General features: G+C 46.1%; 1 protein-coding gene across 4 annotated transcripts; it reads right to left on the reverse strand.

Annotated features, from left to right (window-relative positions):
• Positions 1 to 189: 189 nt before the first annotated feature.
• Positions 190 to 11,982, reverse strand: FAM219B (family with sequence similarity 219 member B). Of its 4 annotated transcripts, none has more exons than XM_073363304.1 (6): positions 11,697 to 11,982; positions 8,855 to 8,954; positions 6,929 to 7,019; positions 5,595 to 5,672; positions 4,858 to 4,906; positions 190 to 3,924 (listed from the first exon to the last, which is right to left on the reverse strand). In XM_073363304.1, exons 1-6 carry the CDS (start codon positions 11,766 to 11,768, stop codon positions 3,766 to 3,768), a joined length of 549 nt encoding a protein of 182 aa, XP_073219405.1. In that variant the 5' UTR covers positions 11,769 to 11,982; the 3' UTR covers positions 190 to 3,765. The 4 variants fall into 4 exon arrangements, with proteins under 4 accessions (XP_073219405.1, XP_073219406.1, XP_073219408.1 ...); XM_073363305.1 differs by having other exon boundaries at positions 190 to 3,921; positions 11,697 to 11,981; XM_073363307.1 differs by lacking the exon at positions 5,595 to 5,672 and having other exon boundaries at positions 11,697 to 11,972.
• Positions 11,983 to 19,264: the final 7,282 nt, after the last annotated feature.

Here is a 19,264-nt window from a genome sequence, read left to right on the forward strand (position 1 = left end):
AGGAGTACTTGTGGCACCTTAGAGACTAACCAATTTATTTGAGCATAAGCTTTTGTGAGCTACAGCTCACTTCATCCGATGTTGATGTTGCATCCGATGAAGTGAGCTGTAGCTCACAAAAGCTTATGCTCAAATAAATTGGTTAGTCTCTAAGGTGCCACAAGTACTCCTTTTCTTTTTGCGAATACAGACTAACATGGCTGTTACTCTGAAACCTGTCCTTGCTTATAGTACTTCATGCCAGTCATAAATAGCTTCCAGGAGACCTAACCCTGGCTGAATTCTGCCCAGTTCTCTATTAAAAATCAAACCAGGAACTCTTTCAGTTGCACCAAGAACAGTGTGTGATTGTTCCCAACTATAGCAAGACACACTGCTTGTGTAACACAAGATCAAGTTTATTATAAACAAAACACTTCCCTTGACCAGGAATATACAAAACTTTGTCATAGTTCTCTATAGCGATACTTAAGACGTTAGATTTCTTTATAAGCTGGTTGTCCTCTGCATCTGACAGCAGGACTGTTTAAGGCAGCTTTTTAACTTCATGTCAGATAGATTCCCCCTTGTCTTCTGTCCTTGCCCCAAACCCACACATATAATCTGCTCACAACTTAACCTAGAGATTCTGGACTAAAGACTGCTTCATAGCCACAACTCTCTTGTATTGTCTTGGTAGTTGAACAAGTACCATTAAAGCAAGTTAGACTAGAACAGATTAACTTTTAGCTAAAACAGCTCCCTGCAATTGACTGGGAGAGTATTTTCCACAGCAAAAGGATCTGTAATTCAGGCCCTGAGATTTAGCAGGAAAGGGCACAACATCATATTCCAACTCCCTGTTTTAACAAGTGAAAGGCAAGCAGCCAAACCTTTCAGGCCACTACTAATGTGAGTGTACCTGTGCTGATGGAGAAGTAAAGCCTCCCTAACCTCTTCACTGCTGTTGCAACATACAGCCCTAAGTAAGGCAGCACACTTGGTGTGGCCCACGTTTTTAGAGGTGATGTGAAATCCAAGCTCATTTGTTCAACTGCTGGGGTCAGGAAAGTGCCACTGAAAGCAGCCAGAGTCAGCCAACTTCTAGGCCCAGCCCATACAGGTACTTACAGAACAACCCTCTCCTCAAGGAGGAGATATAAACAGAATGGGCTCAAGTGCACTCATCTGGGACCATCCAGCTGAAAAAAGGTCACAAGGAGAGAGAACTCAAGACACTTCATATATATAAATTTAATCAGCTTCAGCCGGCAGAGACAGGAGCCTCAACAACAGGTGGTGATATGTGCCATCTGAGATTTTAGCATCAAGACATCCTGTCTTTGAGGCCCCTATTACATCCAGGAGTCATTCTGACGCTGTAGGGTGTGAAGGTTTGTCATCCAAGCCAGCATGCCCTCTAGGCTGCAGCATTAGTGTCAGACTATGCTCAGTTCCGCAAGATCTACATGATGACCAAAACGTGGAAATTGCTCCCTTCTCTGGCCGTGACACCACATTCTGGACAAGAATACTCAATCACCTCACACAGCTGAATACTAATGAAGACAGTGTAAGGGACAGGGCTAGGACAGCGGTGGTACAGAGACTACACTCCAGAGCTCAAAGCCTCACTGCCATCTGACTAGCAGAAAAAAAACAAACAACATTTAAATATTAACCAAACAGCCCTTCAAACGCTTCCATAGCATCATAATCTCTGCATAAAACAATCCACTACAAACAATTACTGTTAGTGTGCATAGTAAGCCCATGGCAGGGAAGTCACAGTTTTGTTTGCTATTCCTGTCCTGGAGGGCAAAGAATTCAATGGAATTGAAATTAATGCTGAGCATTGTGGGAGGAGGCTCATAATCTTCAAGCTACATTGATGCAGGTTGTTTTTTTGAAAGAATTAAATTTCCTTCATTTTTAGGACAAAGACCAAATCCATCTTTATGAATTTTGTCCTCTTGGAGGAAGTCAGTTCCTTGTATCATAATGTTCTAGGAGATCACATCAGCACAACAGATATTTCAGGACTGTTTCAACAGCCCACCAAATTTGGGATTGGCTCACCAAAAAAAAAAAACCAAACAAACAAAACAAACCACACTCATGAAGGGAAGCAATCCTGATTGTATGCCATGATGCACAGATTCATAGTCAGCAGCATGAGTAAGAGTAGCACAAGACTCCATCCTGATTTTGTATTTTTGTAACTAAAAGGTTATCAGCCAAATTCACACTAAAACTTCTCACTCTTAAATTCAGACCTTCCATGGCAGAGTAAACCCCGAGTAAAACTGCTATGACCTAGTCAGAAGCCCCTAAACCCCACTAATAACAGAAATTGACATGTCCTGCAAGAGATGTTAGCAGTATTTCTATACAATACCATGTGCCACTGGTCCAGTCAGACAACTAGAAACCAGTCACCTGATTAATCAGATCAAATGCATGGAATGTAGAGCGCTCTCAGCAGGCAACATGGCAATCTTTAGCAGAGAGCCTCTCAAATAAAGCAGCTCAAGACCCTGCCTACACCTGCCTTAACCCTCATCTCCACCACACCCAGTCACTTCACAGTGCTTGGCATGGTACTCAAAAGGAGCAGCAAGCTTTGGTTTTGATCACTATGTATAGATTTAGTTCAAAGCAAACCCAGAGCAATTATAGATGCATTACGTCCATTAATTTAACTAGACACTTATTAGGCAGCCCTCCTCCTCCTCCATTAACCTCGGCTGTTTCCCAGAGGAATTCCATCTCAGCTGGCCTACCTCAATCTCTCTGCCCCAGAGGGGGCCCCCCAGACTTCAAGCCAGGACTAGTGAATACACAAAATAAAATAAATAAATAAATGCAGAGAGTTTGTTAGGTCACCTCTACAGAAGTGAGGATTAAAGGCCAGGGCCTGAGGTTGCTTACGAGATACACTCAAAGTGTAGTGCCTTGGTAGTAATGCTACCATCCAGGATCTCACAGCAGCTCTAACCAAGCCCCTAGACAAAGGTTTTTTGTTTTTTAAATAAAGGACAGTCAATGCTTTAGTTATACAATAAAAACAACCAGTTAAATAGATGAACCCCAAAGAATAAAAGCAAACCATTTGAGATCCCACAGGATTAACAGAATGTGTGGGAAAACTGGATCAAAGCATTCAAGAGCCTTTCAAGTAGCTTGTTTCAACATGGAAATACAAGTTCCTTCTCTGCTTACCTGCTAGATCCTGAGTTCAGAGTCTATAAGGACATGGCAACCACCCCAAGGCAGCACCAGATCCCAAACCCCAGCCTTGGAAGATGAGGAACAGGAATGATTGTTTGCAGACACTCAAGTGCCTTCATTTGCATTTCTCCAGCTTGTTAGATTACTGACTTGAGACCTTTGCTGTTCTCCTTTACAAACAGCTTTGGAGTTCTCCTTTAAGAGTGGAAGTACCCACATGTTCTCTTCTCCCTCCTCCCCTAGCCAGCATGAAGCATCTTTCCATGCTCCAACAGTGCATGAGGTGACCAGTTGCATCCAGGCGACCTGAACAGCTACACATAATATCTATATATTATATCACTATATGTAACAAAAAGTAGCTTTGGGATAATCAACTGTTGCTGCTCAACTTGAGCAGGTGCCAATAACTGCAGCAGTGGCAGCGTCCAGTTCTCCAGTCACTGAGCCCACTTCAGTTTCTGCCAATGTTCAGTGCTGAATGCAGTTGCCTCTATCAGGCATGCTAATGTCCTAAGAAACAAGGTAGAAAGTGCTGGCCCGGTTGAGCAGTGCCTACTGGATTGTGCAGGAGAGAGACTCTCCGAAGCAACAGGGACAAGGTGACGAGGCAACGGGCTTTGGGGGAATGAGATCTAGGTCCTCATCGTCCGGGATCTCATCTAGGTGGTACCCGTCCTGTAGAAGCTGACGGCTCAAATCCTGGTTCACCTGCTGAGTGAGCAACAGAAGAGATAAGAACTCCTGAAGCAAGTCAGTCAGTTGGGAACACTGAAGCCCTCCACTGCTCCAGCCCCAACGAAAAGATGTTCCCTGTACTATCTGATGTCTATCATACCCTCTTGTGGTTGGGGTTGTAGTTTGCAAGTTAATTTCACTTGCATTCTTATTGCACACACACACACCCCCTCAGGAGCCAAGCAATCAAGATGGGCCTGGTTAGAGGGATGAAAGGAGGAGAGGGTTGATTTAAACTGAAAGAAACTTTTAAAACTAAGATCAAGTCTTAGCAAAAAAAAAAAAAAAAATACTGATTTAAACTCAAAGAGCCCCAAGTTCCCTGCATTGCTCCTGATCCCCAGCTCCCACCCAGCAGCCTCCCACAGAGAAAGCAACACCAGCTGAGCAGAGAAGGTGCACATTTGAGGAGACAGCTTTAACTCTTGGATTGCAGACACTGATGAACACCCCACAGATCAGTGTTAGGGTTGCCACTCAAAGCCCTTTACAAAGCTAAGGTTGGGACAAACTGCTTCAGGGTCTGGAAAGAGACAGGGTTTACGTACCCTAATAGGAGATAAATAGGAATTTTTAGCAGTATCAAATAAAACTGTAGTTGATTTGTTTTGGGGTTGGGGGAGGAGAATTAAGCATCCCCTTGCAGCTTTGGCTACCAGAACAGCATTATGCTATGGCAGGAGAATCGGAAATTTGAAACTGACCAGTCTACTTAACTGTCCAAGCTCAGCGAAGTCCACAAACAGCTTTAGAGGAGTAAACTAAATTATACTCCACATACTGAACTCTTCGCTATCAAATATATGGCAACTGGACAAAGGGGATAGTTGGGGTGGGGCAGACTGAGAGTGGATCCATGTGAATCATACGGCATGTGAGATACAACAAAACAAAACACTCTGGACTTGCCTCTGCAGAGGAGTAACCGGAGGAACATCTTGACTCCAGCTCCCCATCACTAAGAGAGGAATGCAACAGTCAGGTAAGCAAGAGAATGTGTGAAGCGCATCAACTGCTGCATCAGTGGGGTGTGCATGGAGTCTGGTAGAGTATACGACTTCCTCCCCCGCCCAGCAAGCAAATAAGGGTATCTGAAGTGAAGGAGCTGATGTCAGCTCCTGGGGATTGAGTGGGGAATGGCTCTTTACATTTGCACTGCTAATGAGCGTTTCAGCAGGGACCTCAGTGTCAGCATAGTCCTGCTGAAACACTCATTAGCAGCGCAAATGTAAAGGGGTCCTGCATCACCCTCTCCAACAGGTGCCCACAAGAGCCTAAATTACAGGTCAGCAAGGCATCAGCCTCACAGAGATCGGAATAGAATTTGCAACTCAGGTTGTTAACAGGTCCAGCTCCCTTGGGTTTGTACTGCTGGGGGCAAGCAGATCAGTCACAAAGGTGACTAATCAGCCATTCCCTTTACTTTACAGCCCCAGGTCAGCTCCCTTAATGTAAGTGGACTTCTCTCCCTTCAAAAAGGAATCTCCATATAAACAGAGGCTGGCACAGCTAAGTCAGTTAGTAACTTGTGTTTTGAACAAAGTGTTGCTATGCAGGGGCTCAGATCCACCAAGCAGGCATCACTCAGTACCCCTGAGTACACCTACCTCAAAGCACCAAGCCACTGACACACACAAAGCTCTCACCTGTCTGAATCAAGGGACACCAGGTTCTCATCCGCTGTCTGGCTGAGAGCAGCATAGCCCTTGTTAAACTTCACTGACCTGGAGAGAGGTGCACAAATGAACCTGCAACAGACATCTAGATGGGGAAGGGTGATCACAGATCTGACTGTCTTCCAGGCTAAGAACACAGGATAGGAGGTACAACAGTAGACACTAGAGATGTCCTCTCTCACTTTACTGCCTAGGTCAGAGGTAGTCAATAGTTGGACCACGTGCCAAATCTGGACCACCAGATATTTATGAATGGATCCTGAAATCTATTTATTTATTATCATTATTTTTTATTATTTTCTCTGGAGTCTGGACCTTGACCAAGAAAGATGGACCGTAACAAAAAATAATTGACTAGCCCTGGCCTAAGTATTGCTAATCTGAAGAAGGAAGACTCTCACAGCCACAATGGGCTAGAGCAGCTGGAAATTAACTCCAACTCCAGGTGCTGCAATAAATTTAGCTGATTAATTCCTCAAAGCCACACTATCCTCCTGACTGAGAGGAGAAATACATATCTTGTTAAAAGGATTTAGCGTTTGTGAATGTACCGGATTGACAGCTCTAGGGCAGCATTTCCCAACTGTTGGCAACTCCTCATTCAAAGTCAACAATTTTCACGGCCTGCTTTTTTACTCTTCCATTTACAATACATGGATCAATGCTAACAAATTATAAGCCGATATAATGTGTGTGTTGTGTTATAAGAGGCTAACAGGAAGGATAAGGGTATGCAGGGAGAGGGGGAAGTGACATTTTCTTTGCTTAAGATTGTAATCAAGTTTTCAATACTTTGTGACTCCTCTGATTGATTTTTGTGACCCCCATGGGGATTGCAACCCACCAGTTGAGTTGTTCTAGAGAGTGATGTCCTCTGTTTAGCCACAGAACAGTTACACCATAGGCAGCAGCATCACAAGCTTCCTTATGCTGCCCCTTGCCAGTGAGCCTCATGCCTGACCAGGAGGGAGCACCTCTAGGAGCAAGAAGGCAGTTCAGGCAGTCATTTGCCTCTTAGCTGGGGCTGTCAACAAGGGGGTGGGGAGAGGAAGGGATGGGGCAGCACCCAATTAGTGTGAACAGTGATCAGTGGTTTGTGATGTGAACACACACTGGGAACTGACAGGAGACACTAACTCATTTCACATATACTGCTGACCTATCAGTCACTATACACCTGAATTAGAACGAGTGACCTAGAGGTCAAAGACCCCATATCCTGCTCCTAATCCTCTGAGCCATCCAGTCTCTCAGACGTATTTGAAAATACAGCTTGTCAACAGTGAAAAGAAATGGGCTCAAACCTCTTTGCTGCTGGCTTTGGTTGCTGTAGAACAGTTGCCCCCAAGATGCCTTTCCTCCGCAGCACCGCCTTTGCCATTTCTCGATGCCTCTCTGAAACCCAAACAAGGATACATACAACTCCGAACCCAACTGACCCATACTCCTGGGGCAAGTTGTCATAAGTCATCACTAATAAGAGTGCAGCTGCTTTACAATGCCTTTCACATGCAATATATGGTACAGAAACTCAATTCCAACATGTCTATTCTTATCACTTTGATTGAAAGAGACATATGATTTTGTTATCCATGTGGTCAGACGCACACTGCGGTGTTTTCCATTTGTTTATTTAAAAGTCCCCTTTTCCCTGCCAGTCACATATGCTTTGGTGCCGAACAATATTAAACACATGACTTGTTGACTAATGCCAACATTAGAAGTAGATTAATAGCAGTTGATACATGTCACCCTCAGAAATATCCCCCACCTCTGCAAAAGCCTGGGGAAACAGATTTGCCTTCAGGGTTTAATATATAGCCTGAGAAAACGTCAGACCAGGGTGAGTGAGTGGTGGTGAAGCAAGTTCCAGAGTCAAGAGCCTTCACCAAGCATTCCCCATCTCCAGTCCCCACATGGTCAAATCTAGGGATGTCAGCAAAAGTACCTCAGCTGACTTCTGTTGCATGGGCAGTAGATAGGGCTCAGCTAGCCAGGACCCAACCTGTGTAAGGTTTTGGCAATCAAAGACAATACCTTGAACTGCAGCCAAAAAGCAAGCAAGGAGCAGTCTGGAGAATTAGCACCATGAGCTCCCTGCAACTCAAGCTGCCCAGCAATCAGGCATTTACATTCTCCACCATCTGTAACTCCTAGGTGCATATGGCAGTTACCTAGCCTTGAAGTTACAAAGGACAACCCTAGAAAGACCCACATCAGAGAAATGGTGGCAGTTGCTTAGCCAGATGGACATGAAAGGCACTTTTGGTCACAGATGTTTTTGAATTTTTAGACAGCAATTGGGTTCAAAGCCCCCAGATTTGAAGCCTTATGGACAAATGGTGGGTGAAACTACCACAAGAATTTCAAAACGCTTCGCCTATATTAAGGGCAGTCAGCTTTGATTTTATCTTATGTGGAAGTCTTGAGCTATTCCGTCCCATTCAAATTATGATCCCTTCCTTAGTAATCCAATGGCAATATTCTCTAGCCAGTTACGACAGAATTATGCAGTACTACTTGCCTAGAGCAATCCAAGTTGATCATGCTAAAAGATAAAAGTTCTCTTTGTTTTAATACAAATGGTTTAATCTGATCAAAACTTCTGGCACTAAACAGAAGAAGATCTAGCTGACCAGTTTTTCTAATTAAAGGGAAAGATCTAGGTTTTAACTTCTGATTTAAGGAGAACATTCCTTAATTTTTTTCCATCTATTACCAAGCAGTGCAATGCATAATTTGAACTCCCTCAGTGCAAGGTTTACCACGCGAGGGACCCATTAAGTCTCTGCAGTGGGCTACTCATGTGCTTTTCTTTTAAGACATATTTTGAGCTGGCACTGGGAAAGAGCCAGACAGAGGCCTGGAGACAGAAGGCTTCAGTCACAAAGCAGGCATGGGACAGGCAGTGCTAGGTTCTGCCATGCTATCCACCAATGGATTGTCACCTGTCCCAAGCACAACCACCTCCAACAGAGGCAGGCTCCATGACCCATTCAGTCCCTGGCCTCTCTGCTAAAACTGTCATTAACCATAGCAACTGCAATGATAAAAACCACAAAATGTTTACTAAACCTGGATTAAATTTCAATTCAACTCATTTTACACAGATGGTACAGTTTACAGTCACTACTAACCTGGGCTGAGTTGAACCATTACCCTCCCCTGACCCTCAGATGGGAACTTGCTAGGGAGATGGGGACTCTGTGACAGACCAGGTCATTACTTACGCAGTTTGGCATGAATGGAGGAAGCTTTGGTCATGATGTATGGGCCCCTTTTTTCCACTGTATCACTCTCCCTGTTTGTCCTCTTGTTCTCCATCTGAGCCTGCAGGAGAGAAAACAAGCAAGAGCAGAGCAGGTCAGCCAGCATCACTAAGATACAGATGCTGTTCAAGGTGTCTGCAGTTATTTTCAGTATTTCTAAGGCACCCATTGCTGTAACAACATACTCAATGACCACAGCAACCTCTCGCCACAGCAATTCAAGAGAGCTGAAAGGGGGAAACCTTACTCTCTTCCAGGCCCTGTGCGTGCTGTGAAACTGGAAAGATGGGAGAAGTGTGGGAAATGAGATTTTTGGGAGGGGATTGAAGATGTTAAATTAAAGACAACTCATATGGCTGTGATAATAAGCTTCCCTGTAAATCTGTCTTCACCCAAAAATATAGAAAAAGGGATTTCACAATTGCACTGTTGCCAACCCAACCATTCAAAAATCATGAGATTTTTTTAAATCTAATGATTTTTAAAGCCAATTTGAGGTTTTGGCTTTTTTAGCCTTTTCAAGCTTATCCCCACCCTGATAAGAAAGCTAAGCTTGTAGATCATTTACAAAACAAAAGTGAGATTCTCATGTACTCGTATGACTCCACTACCAGGACCTTAAGGAAAAACACCAAATATTGTGAGATTTGTGACAAAAATCGTTAGAGTTCTCAACAAAAAGAAAACTTTGCAAAAATAACTTAATAAAAACATTTGGAAAATGTGATACTTATAAATCAGCCAATCCAGATGATACATATCCTAGCATATTAAAGGACCCAGTAGGGCCATTCTTATGGACTGACTAATGCAGGGGTTCTCAACCTTTTTCTCTTTGAGGCCCCCCTCAACGTGCTATAAAATTCCAGGGCCCAGTGCGGGCAGAGGGGCCTTGGGCGTAGGCGTAGTTGGACTTCTATTTTGGGTGAGGAGGGGCCAGCGGGGCTCGAGCCACCTCTGCATCGCAGGGTCCAGGGAGGTAACACCACCTCCACCCCCTGACTCACCTCAGCAGGCCAACCAGCTGGGGGGGGTTGGAGGGGGGCACACTCAACCCAAAAATTACAACTCAAAAGCGGAGGGCTTAGCTCAAAAAGTTTGAGAACAGCTTAGGGTGCAAGGCAGGGGTACTAGGGGCTGTGTCCACATAGAGGGTAGCTGTGGGTGCAGGGAGGGGGGGTGGCTAGGGGCTGCGTGCTGGCAGGGGATAGTTCAGGGTGCAGGTAGGGTGTAGCTCAGGGTGTACGGAGAGGGGTATTAGAGGCTATATACTGGGAGGACTCCCCGCTGGTCCCTGTTCCCGGAGGGGTCTGCCAGCTATGGAGCAGAGTCTCCCCACCCAGTGAACTCTTACTGGACTGGCTCCCTCTGTGGGAGCAAAGGGGGCTGGGAGCTGAGGAGCAGCTTCAACCCGGGGCACCAGCAGGAGAGGAGGGAACGCTGCCGCTGCCTGCTCCATGGCACCAGCCAGAGCAGCAGCTGCCCTGCACTGCCTGGCTCTGGCTTCCCACCTCTGACCTGACCAGGGGGCGAGGAGAGGAGATGGCGGGAGGTGTGGAGCTTCTCCCAGGACTGCTATGCTCTTGTGCTGCAGTTCTTTTTTGGGGAAAATGCCCTCCATGTCCCCAAGTCTTCCCATGGGCTCAGGGCTTCTGCCCCACAGGAAGCACCAGGGCTCGGGGCTCCGGCATTCAGCCCTGCACCTCCCGGCTTTACCCCACAGGGGGTACTGGGAATTGGGGCTTCAGCACCCCAACTCCAGCCCCCCGGGGGCTGCCGGAGATTGGGGTTTCAGCCCCACGCCTCTCAGCTTCAGCCCCCCAGGGGGCACTGGGGATTCGGGCTTCAGCTGTGGGGCCCCACAGCCCCTTGAAAGGGCTCACGGATCCCCAGGAGGCTGCAGACCCCCAGTTGAGAACCACTGGACTAATAAATAAAAACATACAGTAACTATGAGTTTTGGTAGGGAGATAACACTAAATCTTGATGTAACTGTGGTTTTTGATGCTAGCTCTGCAAACACACACCTGAATATCTTTATGCATGTGAACAGGCTTGGGAGAAACTGTTTTTTTAAAATAAATGTTGATGGATAATATTGATAGATATTTTAAAGCATTCCCTGCCCCCAATTTTCATCTATTTAAATTTTCACCATTGTTGGCAATTATTGGGGGAGGTCAGACAATTATTTAGTGACAGTAGCGAATGAGATTAAAAAACTAAAGCTCTATAACTTAAATATACAAAGCAACTATTCTTAAACCCAGCTCTCCTTCTTGAGCGGTATTTCCCCTACTTTGCCTATGGGTAAGTTTCCATTATTATTGATTAAAGCATTTGTAAGGGAACTTGACGTTTACGGACTAATCTCTCCAGGCCCACGCCGAGACCGAGCCCCGCTCCGCTAATGACACCAGCCGCAGCACAAATAAAGCCCCGCAAACAGCCAATAGCTCCATTAGCGCCCCAGCCACGTCCGAGCGGGAGGAGCCGAGGACCGCGGGCGGGCGGCGCCGGCCGAACCCAGCTGCGCCGGGCGGACCCCGCTCCCGAGGGGAGACGCGAGCCCGTGACGCCCACGAGTGGCCCACGCGGCTGCCCGGGCGCGGGCCCGGCTCTGCTCGCAGCCGCGGCGCCTCGGGTCAGCGCGGGGCGGGAAGCGGAGCCAGGCGCGACGAGGCGCCCGAGCCCCGGCCGCTCGGGGAGGCGCCGCCCCGTGGGGTCGGCAGGGGCGGTGGCAGGGGCGCCCCCCGGGGCGGACACTCCCCTCAGACTCCCCAGGGCCGCCGCAGCACCTCACCGTCCCGGCGCTGGCTCCAGGCTGGATCCCGGGAGCCCTCTTCGCGCCACCGCCGCCATCCCCCGTCGCCATAATTGTCGGTGCCGGAGCCCCACCCCCTCATTTGCATACCCAGGGGTCATGAATAATTAACCAGCCGCCGTCTCGCCGATCAATCTTGACGTACGGAACCGAAAGCGAGGCGACCTATTTGTTTGCACGGCGGAGTCCCGCCCCCTCAAACCGATGTCTATTGGCTGCTGTGGGACAAACAAGCCAATCCCAGATGACCAATCCCTTTCACCCGGAAATAGAGACAACGTTCTCATCTCCCCTTCTCGAAAGCCGGGGGCGGGGGAAGATCCCAGACTATCTTCTTGGTGCTGCGGTCTCTATGGTGCGTCTCCCATGCCTTTCCCGGGCTGGGACACGTGCGTTCCTCCTACGAGGCAGCAGGTGGCGCTGCAGGCCCTGGCTGGCTCCTCCCCATCCCTCCCTCGGGGCTGCACGTGGGGGAAGTGAGGAGGGGCCGGGCAGTTCGCACGTGGGGGCGCTACAGCTGGCTCCTGGCTGCTGCTTGGGGGGTATGTAACGCAGCCAGGAACAGCTGGGTGCGGGGCGCCAGTGGGGCGGGGGCGGGGGCATTCTGCACGAGGCAGGGCGTCAGGGTTCAAGGGGTGTAGGCACAGCAGAGAGGGACCAGCAAACGGTGAACTGCCAGGCTCCTCGCCTCTCAGCTTTTCCTGTCCTGGGCTGCTCTTCACTCCCCCTTATGCAGCTGCGAGTGAGGGCAGGCTGGGACTTGAATTTCTCATGTAAACAAAATGCAGAAAAGGTTCTTCTCTATACATTATAAAGTAGCACCAAAAAAGGGGGGGAGGGGTCCTTTCATAGTTTCAGATCCTCATTACTCTGCTCCATCCATCTCTAAGGGGACCACCCTCTCCTGGGGTATAGATACACTTCAGCTTCCTTTTTTTGCTCACTTCTAGAATCATAGAATATCAGGGTTGGAAGGGACCTCAGGAGGTCATCTAGTCCAACCCCCTGCTCAAAGCAGGACCAATCCCCAATTTTTCCCCAAGATCCCAAATGCCCCCCTCAAGGATTGAACCCACAACCCTGGGTCTAGCAGGCCAATGCTCAAACCACTGAACTATTCCTCCCCTCTCAGAAACCCAACCCCCCCAACACTTACATGGAGTAGAAGGAACTGTATCCATTCTGCAATAGTCTTAGCATAGTACATATTCTGAACTAGATAGCCTGCTATCCTGCAGAAATGGGCTTCTTTAATGAACATAGAAATATATTATGATTCCTGCTGGCTGCCCAAGTTTCCAGAAAACTGGGGAAGGAGAAAGAATGGAGAGAAGAGCAAAGCTGCAGAAAGCCTACTGAAAGCTCAAGGTAGCATAGAAAACAAACCATCATGCCCAAAAGGATTGTTACTACCCCATCAGATAGCAATATTACATAAATATTTACACAGAGGGCAATTACGGTGCAGCTACCTAAGGAAGCAACAGATGCTTCAACCCATGAATGTATCATAAAAAGTTTGAGATGTATTTGAGGAATTTGGTGGGAGGGATATCCCAGTGGTTTGAGCATTGGCCTGCTAAACCCAGGGTTGTGAGTTCAATCTTTGAGGGGGCCATTTAGGGAACTGGGGCAAAAATTGGGGATTGGTCCTGCTTTGAGCAGGGGGTTGGACTAGATGACCTCCTGAGGTCCCTTCTAACCCTGATATTCTCTGATGACATCCTGAGGTCCCTTCCAATCCTGATAGTCTATGATTCTATGAAAGAGACATGATAGGCTAAACAGGCTGGATAAAGAGGTAAAAGGACTGTGTGACCTCATTTGTCTTCTCTAGGAAACCTTCTGGTTAAACAGGATTGTGAGAACTTGTTAACCGACAATGCTGATTGTGACTGGAGGTGGAGCCCCATCCTTCACATCATGCTGGTAGTTCATTAGATTTCTGCAGTAATGGAAGGAAACGGCAATATAAGCATTTTCATATTTTCTTTCCTATGAAAACTGCCATCATAGAATCACAGAATATCAGGGTTGGAAGGGACCTCAGGAGGTCATCTAGTCCAACCCCCTACTCAAAGCAGGACCAACCCCAACTAAATCAACTGACTGAAATGCATTTGTGACCGGCCGCTAAAAGGGTGGATCTTTATTTAACTAGCCCATGGCTCTGTTTTACAAAAAGTGCCACTGGATGTTCAGGTTATCCAGGGGGCTTCAGATGGTTAGGCTTCATAGCAGCAAGCAGGTTACTGTTACTCACACCTTCTTGTCAACTGTTTGAAATGGGCCATCCTGATTATCACTACAAAAGTTTTTTTTCTCCTGCTGATAATAGCCCACCTTAATTGATTTGTCTCGTTAGAGTTGGTATGGCAACCCCCATCTTTTCATGTTCTCTGTACATATATCTTCCTACTGTATTTTCCACTCCATGCATCTGATGAAGTAGGTTTTAGCCCACAAAAGCTTTTGCCCAAATAAATTTTTTAGCCTCTAAGGTGCCACAAGTACTCCTTGTTCTTTTTGCTGATACAGACTAACATGGCTACCACTCTGAAACCTACAGTAACTGTGGTTCTTTGAGTCAGTGTAGATCCTAGTGTAGGATGGGATGCACACAAGACCAGATTTTTTAATAAACCCTTGCTTGTCAGGGCTGTGCATGTCCATTGTGTCCCCTTGTGGCTGAAAAGTAAAGTGCACACGACCCTTCCCATGTTTCCTCACCATTCAAAGACCAGGGCAAGTAGGGACTCCAAGGAAGAGGTCAGGTCATGGGATCTATACTGACCATCTTGAACTAGTTACCATGCGGTAGTTCTCCCTTAGAGCTCGTCTCAGTGTGGATTTTAGTGTAGGTAACTGGCAAGCAGTATCCCCTCAAGGTGGCGGGAATGAGGAGTTCCAGCTGCATCAGTTTAACTGTGATTGTACTATTGGTCTCCCGAACTTGGCATCTGACGTAGCCACGAAGTTCAAGGTACAGCACTTGGCGTAGGTCAGCAGGTTACTCTACATCATCGCTGATTAGATCTCCCATCTGGTGCTTTTCTGGAGCAGATGGAGGATGTTGCTTGTGACCCAGTGGAGTAAGCCTTGATGTTCTGTAGGAAAGGTACAATGGCCAGCTGATAGCACAGTGAGATACATTTGTGACATCATTCCATATTCTTTATGAAAATATGCTTATATGAATTACATAAGATATACTTTATGCAAAATGGCTCATGTGAGATAGCATTGGAATGGTTATGATTTACTGAATGTGATAACCAATTTGTATGCCTGTATCATTTCTGCATCTGTATCTGAAGTTAGAAATATTGACTAGGAATTTATCTGTATTTCAACTATGCTACTTTGGGTAACGCCCCTTGCCAACACTTCAGGTACAACAATGGAAAAGCCAGTCAGGGCAGATGGCCCATCAACAAGGACAATGGACTGTAAAAGAGCTTAGTCTTCCTGTGAACATGTGGGTCAACTTGTGAAGAATGGCTACAAGGGCCCTACAGAGTCAGGTGATCTTGTCACCTGATACTAAAACATTACCCAGGACTTCTTGTAACTTTCCACTGTAAGGGAATGGGGGGGGGGAAGGGGGAAGTGGTCAAACTAGGAAACAAAGGACTCCCGCCTTATGCAAATCCTATTTAAGGGAGGGGAGTGAGGTAATTCTGGTCTCGAGGTCTCCCCTACTACTGCACCCAAGATGACTGCTGGAATCAACTAAGATTGAACGTTGGAAAGAACTGGACCCAGGCTGGAAGGGCATTTGGCCTGTGAAGATGATTATTAGAACCACATTTAGGGTGAGAACACACATGAAACCAGTTTCTTTAGTGTATTAAGCTGAGTTTGCAGGCTTGTTTTATTTTCTTAGTAATCTGCCTTGTTCTGTCTGCTACCTCCTTAACTACTTAAAATACACCTGTTATAGTTAATAAATTTATTTCTGATTTATAATATAACCCAGTTTATGTGATATCTAACTGGGGGGGTGGGAGGCTAGAAATTGTACATACCCTCTTCCACACTGAGGGAAGCGGTGAATATATCTTTGGGTCTGTACTCCAAGGGAGGTGGACATCTGAGTGCTAGAGAAAGTCCCTTAAGCTGAGTCTTCCCAGAGCTAATCTGAAGCTGGGAGTGTGGCCCTGCCTGTGTATGTGTTAGAGGAAGTTTTAAGAGCCTGGCTCAGCAAGACAGGTAAAAGGGGGCTCATGTAGGCAGAACACGTAGAGTCAGTAGTATCTCAGTACATCAGGTGACTTCCTAAGGGATCCAACCCATAACAACGTTATCCATCGTGACCCTTCCTTGTGAAGAGAGCGCTTGAGCTTTAGAACACCCAGCTCTGGTTATGGACAGGGCTACAGCCTAAATGGCTTGGTCCTGACAATATAATAAAGCAAAATCCTGACTACATATAGTGTGTGTAATTTCTTTTCACCCAGAACAGAGCATGGCTTTGGGAAGAAAACAGTGGGTTGACTCGTGTGTATGAAAATCTGAGACCAACTTAGGAATGAACTTCGGGTAATATCTTTGCACCATCTTGTCCCTATGGAATGTCACATGGGGATTTAGCCATAAGAGCCTGCAGCTTACTCACCCTTCTGGTTGAAGTGACAGCTACCAGAAACAGACTGTAGAGTGAGGTGCAGTAAGGGACAGGCTGAGAGAGGTTTGAACAGAAGCTCCGTGAGCCTTAGGAGGTCCCAAGTGGGTGTGTAATAGCCCTTTGAAAAACTTCAATACCATGGGGTAAGAGATGACCAAACAACTGTACAGGCAGATGGCAAGCTAAGACTGCTGCAGGGTGGACATTAATAGCACTGAATGAAAGACCAGCCTGTTTTAAGTGTAGTAAGTAGTTGAGGATCTTTAGTATCAAGACCTGGGCTGGGTCCAAACCACATTGGGCTGCCAATATCGAGAATCTCTTCTATTTAGATGAATACATTCTCCTGGTAGATGTTTTCCTGCTCTGTGTCAGGATTTCCTGGATCTGCAGGGAGCAGATCCTGTCCATAGCAAAGAAGTCTATTACAGGGAATCAGCAACAATGAAATATCAGGCCCGTGATGAATCTATGCAAGGATCATTTGTGATTGGTCACAGATTGCCTGCTCAGGAATTCTCCTAAGTTGTTGCTGACTCTCAGGAGATGAAAGGCCATCAGGGTCGCCCCATTCTGATGGGGCCAAGTCCAGAATATAATGATCTCCAGGCAGAAGGGCAAGAAGTGGGCACACACCCCCCCCACCCTGTTCAGGGAGAGCACAGCTGTCATGTTGTCTGCGAAGATTTTCACTACTCAATTCTGGAGGACAAGTAGGAACACCATAGAGGACGGTCTGATGGCTCTGAGCTCGAGGATGTTCATGTGTAACCCCATGTCATCCAGGGAACAATTTCCTTGAATTTGCAGGTGGTCCAAATGAACTCCCCAACTTGTCCCTGGGGTGTCTCTTTTGGGGAGGGGACTAAAAAGGGTATCCCTTTCCATGCACTTGTAGGATCCAACCACACAAGTTCTCCAATGACATAATGTGGCACTGAAACCTTCTTATTTGATGTCTCACTGGAAAATAGACTACCCTGAACCAGAGCTGAAAGGGTCACAGGTGAAGTCTGATGAAATATTTCCCAGAGTATCATGATGGGTACTCTGGCTGATTGGTTACTGGTATGTTCACATTTCCCAACAATACAGAGCTTTTCATTATTCTCTCAAAACCAGAATATGATTGAAATCAGTGACTTGCATTTCAGGTATGTTACTTCAAGCCAGTCCCATTACAAGCCTTCTACAGTTCATAGTATTTTTTTTTTTACAGAGAGAAGAAAAATCTCCAGCTTTCCTCCCAGCCAGTTGCAAGAGCATACGTAATGTGACTTCTCTCTTTAGGACTTCATAGATATAGTAAAAAGTATAGGTAAGTAATCACGATTGGTTACTGGCATAGAAGACAGTGGAGGTCATTTGCTTGGACCAGTGGAATTTGCGAGAGCTAAGCTTTTTCTTAACCCAATGAGATTGTCTTATTAATAAGGTAGTATTCCCACTCTGAAGGATTGTTGGTCTTGAAATGCTTTTGATGCAATTGACTCAGATAGAACTGGCCCTTCAATGGGACCTCAAGTGGCCAGCCACATGAACTCTGCCAACCCAGGAACTCAATCTTAGTAAAGCTAGCTTATAACCAGTAAAGCTGTTAGCAGTAAAGCTGTTCATATTTCTGTTCCGAGAGTCCTAAAGAATGAACAACCAGAGATGTGTGGTTTGGTGCTTTAAGAAAAAAAAGACATCTGAATTTAATGTTCACAAGAAATGAGACGCAATATCATCTAGCGACAGACAGGATGAGTATGGGGTTTCGGACAGCATGATAGTTTTAGACTCTTCCTAGATGAGGCTACAGCCAATAGTGTAAGTTTTGTGAACAAACTCATTAGAGAACCCCCTGAAATTATCAAAAACGATTTTTCATCATAACATCTGAGCTGCTTCTAGCAGTGGAAACTTGTGTATTAAGCTTATTTCCCCCCATACTAATAATTCCAAAAAGGTGGAGTTGGAGGTCAGTAATGAGAATACAAATAGCTACTAGTAAGAAACTTGAGACCCCAGGAATGTCAAAGGGAGGACTAATTTTCATTGTCTTCCTTTATCAGTCCTGTTCCTTTTACAGTTAAGAGCCTTAATGGGGGGTTAGGTTTGCCATTCATGCCCACTCTCCAAATACACTGAGCACTGAATTCATTGGGCAAGGCTTATTCATACAGAGCCTTTGGAAACAAGAGGGCAGACTTTCAAAGGCACAAATGACAGTTAAGCATTTAATTGTCAGTTGTCCATGAAAATCACCCCTAAGGTCCCTTACCTAAAGGCCTTACACTCCAAACAGTGTACAAAGAATTGGATAGAATTAAAAGCAAGGCACCTGAGCTGAGAAAACTAGGTGATTTGTCAGAAAAATCTGAGCAGATTGGGGAACTAGCATTGATTAATTAGCACTTCACTATTGGCCAGCATGGGCTTGGTTTGATAAACTAAACTTCTTTGCAAAGGTCTAAGGGCTTGTCTTCACTAAAGTGCTAGAGTGGTGCAGAGGTCTCCCTTTATGTTTGAGTTTGGAAGAAGGGGCTATTTCTCCATCTACACATCCAAGAGTACAACACCTGGGGGCACCTTACCTACTGCTATACATCTTTAGACCGCTACTATTGCTGCTTGTGCTCTTCAGGAAGCTTCTGCTGCTCTCTTGACAGACAGCAATTCAGCAGAGGATGGACTTCCAGGTGAAAAGTGGACAGTGACCCCCTGAGTCTTATTTTTAAATAGTGACCAAGACAGACAGTGACTACTACACCATTTTTCTATAGTGAGAGGGTCAGCAGAAAGAGTCCAAAATAAACTCATCTGATCAAATCCGTAGTGTTTTAATAAGTTTGGTTCGTTCCCTCATGAAGATTTCCCTCTGGACACGTCTTCTGGCAAAGACTACACTGATTTGGTCACGTAGTTACCAAGCGTA

This window comes from Lepidochelys kempii, chromosome 10 (genome assembly GCF_965140265.1).
Source record: "Lepidochelys kempii isolate rLepKem1 chromosome 10, rLepKem1.hap2, whole genome shotgun sequence".
NCBI lineage: Eukaryota > Metazoa > Chordata > Testudines > Cheloniidae > Lepidochelys > Lepidochelys kempii.